Consider the following 9,761-nt stretch of genomic DNA (forward strand, 5'->3'; position numbering starts at 1 on the left):
CTTGATCAGAAGGTTTACATATTCGACCGCTTGCCTGTGGCACCGCGGTCATTGCGACTGTGGGATGTTGTTGAACAGCCCAAGGAAAATTCCTAGACTTTTCAGTCTTCCTTTTAGGTTGGGGACCCACAACCGCGGAAGATTTTCTCTTTGAAAGGATGCTCCACTTTTGGAGAAGCCCTATGTTCTCCGTGGTGGCCTCCTTAATTGCCTTTCTAACTACCTCATTTGGAAAGAGGTCTCTACCCCAGATGTTGGAAGATATGAGCTTCCTGGTTTCGTGTTTCACTGTTGCAGCAGCGAACACAAACTCTCTACATGCTCTCCTAGCCTTCATAAAGGCCTTTTAGTAAGATTGCCATATGCATTTTGGCCAAGACCATAAGCATGTCTGGGGTAGTCTGGCGGGTTGAACACAACTCTATGCAGTTCTGTAGGGATAGGGATGCTGCAAGTCTCTCCTTTGTCTCTTGTTCGTTATACAAAAGAAACTCAGATAGTTTAGGGAGATTCTTGCTAAACTGTCGTCTAGCGACATCCGCGTCTAGTCTTCCTACTGAAAAGGTTAAGTGGACTTCCTTCCAATCCTTCTCCTGCCTGGGAAAGGCTAGTGACAGAGGCTTGCACTCCTCGAGTGCAGGACAAGGTCTACCTGCCTCCACTGCCTTAGCAACAGATTTAAATGTCTTCCATGTAAAGGGGAATGATATTGAAGCAGGAGCAAGAAAGGAAGGGTGTCTGTTACCTAGTGCGAATACTTTCGACACCGAGTAACCCGCCTTTCTTAGGCTACTTGACAAGATAGCCTGTGCCTTATCATGGTCGAGAACCATGACCTCCTTCAGTTCCATATCTTTTCCTGACGTTGGTTCATGTCTCAGTCAAATAAAGCAATTAGGGAAAGCGTCAAAGCTTGGCCAAAATTGGATTTTGTCCAAAGGAACAGCACCCATCTTCTCCGAGATGTAGAGTTTGCTGTTTAAAATCGGCATAAGCTCCGCAAACCTCTAGGGATTTGTTTTGGAGCATGTCGGAAGGTCTTGGTCTCTGGGTCGTTTGTATGACCCCTTTTCGTCTTGTTTGTGAAAGTTTTCTATTAGACCTTCCATCTAATAGAGGGGTAGGGGGTGAAGATGTCGATGTTAATGGCTCTAGAGCCGGTACAGACAGAAACAATTTCAACACGACGTTATCCCCCTCTTCCCGTGGGGGCTTCCTGCCCTCCGTCCCAAAGGCTATCTGGCTGCAGGGAGGTGTGAATCGTGCCTGGGGCACCACTATTTCCTTACTTGCTTTCGGGAATAGTAGGTTACGCATCCTATCATTAGGTAGGTATGGTCCCGGAGAGATTTTCTGGAAGCCTCTCACCCAGTTGCGTAGTTTGTTACGAGCTGCATCCCTAGACTCTATCGACTTGGGATTCTCAAAATCCTCGGACATTAAGGTCCGACATACATTGCAAACTTAAGGGTTCCAATAATGCAGGGATTCGTAAATAATATTGCAGGGGGCATGAAACCTGCATGTATTATGACCATAAAAACACTTACTCTTGATATTGCAGAAGACTGCAACACATGTCATCTGAGGTTCCTCCTGTAAAGAAAGGAAAGCAGAATGAGTATACAATTGATTATCTCACTGATGAGCAATATGTAAAAGTCATCTTTTAACTAAAATAGCTTAGGATAGTAAGCTAGAAAGGGATAGTGGGAGACACATACTTGTGTATCCCCTGCAAGCAAATGCTGTTACCTCCCCTCAGTATTAACTATAAGGAGATTCCTCTATCAAGAGAACTCCAACGAAAGGGTTCTAACCCCTAGGGGTAGAGAAGTGTACAAGTCACTGCCCCTTTTTATTCTTAACACTGTGGGGTAAGGATGACTTATTTCTAATCAGAGTATTGAAGGAATTCTATTCTTTCAATATAGGAACGGTCCCAGCAGAAGCCCACACAAGGGTACCCAAGATATGTTAGAAACTAACCACTGTATAATCATACTATAGTTTTCTGTTTGCAGTATATACTATATTGCAAATTACTGGCTACTGTATAATTATATATAATGAAGTTCAGCCAGTGTGCTGCCGTTGTGGCCAGCATCTGACGGCACGATCCAGCCGGCATGACGCTGACTGGACTAGGAAATATAAAAGACATATATTTGTGTATCCTAACCAGCCCATTTGCTGTGACCTCCCTTACAATATTAAATCAGAGTTTCCTGATCAGGGAGACTCAAGGATAAGGGTTCTACCCTTTTAGGGTTAGAAGTGTAATACCACCAGGCCTTTAAAATATTCAATATTATACGGTAATATGAAAACTGATTTCTAATCAGAATATTGAATAAATTCTATTCTTTCAATATAGGATTGGACTCAGCAAACACCTGGGCAAGGATACCCAAGATATATTGGAAAATAACTACTAGTATAATATATACAATAGTTTTTCTATCTGCAGTATATCCTATACTGCAAATATACTGACTACCTGTATAAACATATACAGTACTGTAATTCAGCCGGCATAGCTAGTCCCTGCCGGCACAGCCAGCATGCTAGCTAAAAGAGAGAAAGACAGCATAGAGTAAAGGCTGCCTTAATACTGTGTATGTATACACTAATTAAGGATGTAAAAGTCTAATTTACTGCCTTTCTCCAGAAAGTTCAAATGGAAGGGGAGAATGTAACATTCATGCTTCCATCCAGCCACAAGTACCAACGCTGGCAAGGTCCAGCCGGCACGTAGCCGGCAGGCTAGCCTCCGGCAGCACTAGTACAGTCGGCGTACTGCCGGCTGAGTCAGCATCTATCTGTGCCGGTCTAATACCCCGGCAACAGAACTTATGGCCAGCAGTCCAAGGGAGGACTGGAGAACCTTGGTGACAGAAGGGACTTCCCACCCACAGCCATCATGATGACAAGGCTACCAGCAGCTTGCATAGACGCCGACAGTTTGTATAACACATGTTCGCCGGCAGTTGTCATGGCTGCCGTCAGCTGGCATAGCCGCAGGCAGCCGGACAACAGCTGCAGAGAAGGAGTCTGGCCGGCCGCCGCAACCCACCGGCAACGGTGAGGCTGCAGGACGACGGCTCAAAGAAAGACAATGGCTCGGCCATCATAAAAGAACAGATGGGGAGGGAAAAGGGTCCTGTATGAGGTGTGGAAGGAGCCGGTAAGGTTGCCGGTCCTACACACCCTTAAGAAACTCTATTTCAGTATCAGCGCCATCCTAGACGGCAGGAGAATCTTCTATTCTCCAACCTAGGGTCTGCCAATACAGTTAACCCTTTTACCCCCAGGCTATTTGGAACTTTCCTACCCTTAACCCCCAAGCATTTTTTTTTCATGCACATTTTGCAATATATATTTTCTAAATTGCTCTAACAGCCTTAATTTTCATCATAGAGAGGTCAGGTTGGTCTCATTCTTTTGGAAAATGCCTGAAGTTTCTCATAAAGTTATCAAAAATATGCAAAAAAAAAAAAATGTAAATAGCAGTTATTTGCAAGGACGTACCAGTACGTCCATGGGGGTAAAGGGATGAGTTTTGTGAAACGTACCAGTACATCCATTGGGGGTAAAACGAGGGAGAAACAGAGTTCCAGTGCCGGCACCATCCTAGGCTTCAGAAGAATAACTACTCTTCAACCTAGGGTCTGCGAGCATAGGACTAGTCTAGTAGGCCACAGGGAGAAGCTGGCGGCATCATACAACCACTACAGGTGCAGCCTAGGGAGGGCTAGCCTCCTATGTCGGCAGCCTAGCCAGCAGGGGAATGACTATTCACCCTGCCGGCCAACTGTCGGCACAAGACTAAATACTCTGAGGTTCTGACCGAATCCCAAAACTTGAAATCTACGGTTAAGGGACGAGACATAAAACCCTAGGCTAGTCATGCCCGAATGAAAACTCGGGCACGACCCACTAGAGTTGTAGCCTAAGGCTACACTCAGAGGGAAGAGAGATTACCCATAAATCTCTACTAGAGACGAGTATCGGTTATATAATAATTGTAGGAGATATCAATCTCCGATGAATTGATAAACCAATACACGAGGGTAACCGGGGAGATGTTGAAAGTATACTATGTCACCTAGGTTAGGTTACTTAGGCAAAACGAGGTCTCGGTTACCTAAATCACCGAAACTCTGACATATACGATCGACATAGAAAAAGGAAAATTATGCATATAAATATCTTTAAAAGTATAAATTGCCTAAATAGCTTTCATAATTAAATTATTAATGCTTTTTAACCAGGAATGTCGTTCTACTAACTAAATAACACAAGCCTAACGAACGACAGCGCCCATGGCACCTCCGGTAACAAGCCTAGCTCCTAATGACAATAAATTACTCTAATTTCATTGTGAAACAGGAGCTAAATTACACATTGTAAAGAATCAATACTCAACTTTCCAGAGGTGAAAGAAGCTGGAGATTGCATAATAATCCTTGAAAATCGATCGAAAATGTCAGATCAACAGGGAACACCACCGTGCGAAATCCCTACAGAATTAGGAATGTCCGCCATCTTGGATATGGCGCTGTTGTGATACTCAATAGTAGTATGGGAACTAGGGTAACCTTGATACGACTCCCCTTCTAATTCTGCCACTTCCCCTCGAAGCGTAAACGCTATTCGGGGTGCAGATTGGTATGTGGTGTGTCAAGAATACATCCCCTGATATTATGCGATATCCTTGAGAGAAATTTAAGGATATTCGTGCCAGGAGTTAGAATTCTAGAGACCTAAAGGTAAATTCTCTGGGAATATCACTGTAGTCAAATATCCCTAGGAAGCTACTCTTATGAACCTTCCATCAGGACGACATGGCTTGAGCCCAAAAATTTAACATATCTTGGAGAAGAATATTACACCTTAAATGTTATTAAAGTACTGTACATAAAAAGCTCACCCATTTACATGGTGATTAATGCCTCTCATGATAGTAGTTAAGTGTAAACTATGAATATATAATTGAAAATTTCATAGTTGGTAAAAAGGAATCATTAAAAGTAATAAATGAAAACCCAACAAATTAGAATCAATTGACTGCTGTGAACCAAATGAGCCAGTTGTCAGAGTTTACTGCCCCCTAACAAAAGAAGGTTCACTTGATGGGATGATTACTGCTAACTGCCAATAGTTCTGTTATAGGTATATATTGTGTATGAGCACATGGATTTGTATCTATGACTAAGTAACAGACATGTTTGAATAATAAATTTAACATAAAACAGCATCAAACTATAGTACAGTATGTTTTTTGAGGCATTACTAAAGCATAGTACGTAGTAAAAAATTGATTGAGAGAGTGGTGCAAAGAAAATCCTCCGAGCTCTTGGGAATATTCTTCTACAAGTTCCAAGTATTATTTGAATAAATCATTAACAAAAATATGTTTTGTATACTAATTTAAACTTCAAAAATTTATCTATCTTTCTGGTCATACACAACAATGATCTTTGCCATATCAATTGTTAATTGGTCACTAGTATTTATGAATAGTGTAAGTCTTACAATTTCTTCAGATATTTACTGAAAGTCAGGTTAACCAAAGATATTGATGTGGATTTTTTTATTCAATATTATAAATTACCTGGCAACAAGAATATCATATAAATATGAATTGTTAAAATATTTCAGTTTCATTATTTACCAATTTCTCCTCAAGAACTTTTTAATTATATATAGTACACTAAATAATAATAATGTAAGTCTTACTCTTAAAAGAAAGCCATATGAATTTGGAAGCCTGCTAAAATCGTAGTGGAGCTAATATAAGTGAAAGGTACACATAAAAGAAATTATTATACAGGGTATTAAATACATCAAATGGGTTGTTAAATCTCAAAATGAACAGTAAAATAAAAATAAAAAAAAAGATACAGTATGTTATAGAAGTTAACCTTAACCAAATGGTTGAGATTATCAAAAGTTAAATACATCAAATGGGTTGTTAAATCTCAAAATGAACAGTAAAATAAAAAAAAGATACAGTATGTTACAGAAGATAACCTTAACCAAATGGATGAGATTATCAAAGGTTGACTTGAATTCTAAAATACTTCTAGGGAAAAATTCTCCAGTTGCATTTGAATTTTAATTTCTAGAGGGAAAATTGGCTTACAAAATGGCCATGCTGTGGAGTTGCTCTAATTGAAAGGTAAACCAACTCTCAACCAACTGCTAGCGAAATATAGCTTAATAGCAAACAATTGCTGTAATATAGTCAGAATAACAGTAAAATTAATATCATATCATTATAAAAGCAAGGTTGTTGAACTCCCCATTTTACAAAGAAAGTAAAAAGTAACTAGCTGTCACAAAAAAATAAATTTCATTATCAATTACAATCATAGAAAAGAAATGGTACACTTTTAAATTATTTCACTCAGCCTAAACATTAGAAAAAACTCAAAGTTTAAAAACCATCTGGAACTTCAGCCTCTATCTGGGGAAAAAAATCATTTGAGCTGCCTTTTAAGGTTCCAATGTTATCATATTCTGAGGGAGTCTAATATCAATACTGTTAATTATTTTCAATAAGAAAACCTTATAAAACAAAATATATGAATACAGTACAGTACATCTGAAAATTCAACATGAATAAAGGCCTCATTATACTTATACAGTAATCAAGCTGTCTTTGAAAAAAAATTGAAGTATATTATCTTAGAAAAAAAAAGAAAGCTTCAAACATAAAATTCTGTGTAACTGAATTTGCCACTAATATTTTCTAGACAAATGGCAGTTTTGGCAAAGTACTACAATATATTAATTCCCAAAAGCATGCTTTTTTAAATGAACAATGATTATCCTTTGCAATACAATCATTATTGTATCAAAATGTTCATAAAGTGTTGTAGCAATTATTTTTATCATTATGTGGAACTAACCTTTGCAGCATACATAGCCTACATAAGATCAGTATAAACTTGCTATTTTGTACTGCATTCACAACCAGTAAAACTATGTCTAATGTTCTTGAAAATACAGAGGCTTTTCAAGGGTATAAATGGAAACTATCTCATATCAGATACATCTCAGCTTTGGTATCTCCAGTTTCTACATGCCCACCCTATACATCTCTCTTACTATTGTGTGATATTTATGTAACTAAACCAATATAAAAGTCTCATAGTGAATTATAACATACACATGTAATATTACTGAACTGTCAATGATAAGTGAAGGGCACTTTTAAATTTCGCTATAGGGAATTACACTTTCTACTAAGTAGTTTAACGTCAAATCCCAAAACAAAACACTATAACCTGGTTTTCAAATCAGGTATTTAATGTGTAAACTATTTAAATAGAGGTATACATGTAGCGTAAATTTAAGTTTAAAGTACAGTACTTAATATTGTATTATCGTAAAAGATAATGTCAGGTTCTCATTTATTTGAGTGCCATTGTGCAAACCATAATAAAGAGAAAACTAATCTATTCTTCTATCCAACAATATATGAAGTTTTCCCATGGCACTTTTGAAATGTGATATAAATATTCAAATAAGTAATGAAATAAAAAAAATACATCAAAGTAAAATGAATAATTTTTCAAAAGAATTTTCTGGGCAAACATGAATACAGTATTTGTAATCAAGACCCAAGGCAACAGATTCACAGTTTTAACCACATTTACAATATACAGTATCATATACAGTACACAGTATTTGACAGCTAATAAAATAGTACTCTTAAAATTAATTTGTTTGTTTTCCTTTGCAGTTACCTAGAGTATATGCGTACTTTCACTTATGTTGGAAAATACTGTAGATGGTTAATATTTGTTTTAAATCCTTTTATCATGGCTTTACAAGTTGAGGACAGGCACTCTCAAGTACACAAAAATAAACCTAACATGTACTGTACTATCTTGTAATGTACAGTGTTTTGTAATGTTTTTAGATTAAAATTATATTAATGAGATTACAAATAAGTAGCACCAGTACAGAATAATGTCATGTACAAATGCTCCCTTTTATCTAAGTTAAGCAATATCCAGACCACTGGATTCAGTAGATAATTCTATTCCTGACTGGCAATTGATTAAGTTGCTATTCTAAGAGCTAATATACTAGCAGCAATACTAGGGATATAGTCTAATAGAAGATTGATATGGCCATTCAAAATGAAAACCAATTTATGTGGTTTTACAAACATTGCTAGCCTGGTATGACAATAAACTAGTACAATGCGTTCAAAAACGATACTGTTGTAGCATCCAAATTGTCACCAGTTTACAAAGTTTTAGCCTTTAGATATTATGGTAATGTAGCTAATGAGCCAATTATTGTAACCTTCCAAGGACATAGCCTATGATATATTTATAAAAAATTTGTCCTTATGAACCTAGAGATAATGGAATATTTTACACAGAACAAAAGCTAGTCCCGAATTGGCTAATTACCAAAATCAACACAAGTTGCAATAGATTAGGATATTCACAAATAATTCAATTCAAGGACTGTTTTGGTTTAAGGCACATCATCTTCACTTCATAGAGTCCCTTGGGAAAGTTAGGCTGCTTAGTGTTCCGGAGCACTTTCATTCCTGTTCGCTCAATTATTTCCAAGAGTAACTGCTCGCATCTGGTTACAGAGGAATCCTGCTCGTCAAGTTCTACTTCCCCCGACGACGTAACATTTTCTTTGACAATAATTACACCATTGGGCTTCAACCCTTTTCCCATCCTAATGAAGAAACTTTCAAGATCATCGTCAGTTAAGTGTCCTAACACCCACTGACACCAAATGACATCATAGGTATTTGGTTCGGGGTTGAAATGCTGTAGCCCTAAGCATATGAACTCGCCTATTTTTTTAGACCCTTTAAAGTTTTCCTTTGCACGATCAATAAAATTCTGGCATTGCTCGACCAAATCTACCTTTCCAAAATGTTTCTGTAATAAGTATTTAGTGATACGACCTATCCCGGCACCGCAATCCACTGCCCGTCCATGTCCCGGAGGATTTTTCATTTTGAAAATGCCCCTCAGATAGAGATCAGAGCCACTAATATCAGCAGACGATATGTGTGCGAACCCTCCCAACATCCCGTTGACGGTAGGAGGCACCTTATCCCAATAAGCGGCAGCATCAGTGTAGAAAGAAGCACTTTTTTGGGCATCTAAAGCTCTCGCCAATGCGTCATTCTCGTCCTGATCATCTTGGTCTGGGTCATCACAGCTACCGTTTTTTAGTGTTACATTGGCCTTCTCCATGACTGTTTCACTGTCAGAGAGTGCACTCATGATATGCAAGCACCGTTTCAGTTTACAAATATAATTAATTGCTCTTTAAGAGCTTATGGTAACAACTTTTTAGAGAAATCGTGAACTTTTTGCTTTGCCGCACACTCGTGGCCTGTAGTAGTATTAGTAGTATGAGAAGAGTATTGCCTCTGTAACGGCACGGCACTTTATCTCTTGACTTACTAAAGTATTGTTTACCTTTAGTTTTTTAATAAGTTTTAGAAAGTTATGGATATTGTTAGCGTTTATTTCTTTCTCTCCTGGTATAGTTAAAGAGCCATTGGTGTTTCAGCTATTTCATTGAGTTCATAAGGTGTAAATGGTAGGTAGCCCAAGCTGATATTCTACCACAACGTTACTTATCACACCGAAATTGCCATGTTTACCTTCCATCTATTTGAGAAGACGCGTAATTTTTATTATTTTGTATTTTTCTTCAAATCTCATTGATTTAAAAGTGTAATTAACAATTCTACTACCTGT

The 9,761-nt window shown here is 38.0% G+C and overlaps 1 protein-coding gene across 1 annotated transcript; it reads right to left on the minus strand.

Annotated features, from left to right (window-relative positions):
* Window positions 1–7,868: 7,868 nt before the first annotated feature.
* Window positions 7,869–9,424, minus strand: LOC137624472 (N-terminal Xaa-Pro-Lys N-methyltransferase 1-A-like). Its single transcript, XM_068355244.1, has one exon. The coding sequence runs from the start codon at window positions 9,276–9,278 to the stop codon at window positions 8,481–8,483; it is 798 nt and encodes a 265-aa protein (XP_068211345.1). The 5' UTR covers window positions 9,279–9,424; the 3' UTR covers window positions 7,869–8,480.
* Between the last annotated feature and the right edge of the window lie 337 nt (window positions 9,425–9,761).

Source organism: Palaemon carinicauda, chromosome 31, assembly GCF_036898095.1.
Source record: "Palaemon carinicauda isolate YSFRI2023 chromosome 31, ASM3689809v2, whole genome shotgun sequence".
In the NCBI taxonomy this organism is placed as follows: Eukaryota; Metazoa; Arthropoda; class Malacostraca; order Decapoda; family Palaemonidae; genus Palaemon; species Palaemon carinicauda.

What these genes read in the sequence shown, in the direction of transcription:
- LOC137624472 (XM_068355244.1), bottom strand. Translation starts at nt 9,278, where the DNA reads ATGAGTGCACTCTCTGACAGTGAAACAGTCATGGAGAAGGCCAATGTA.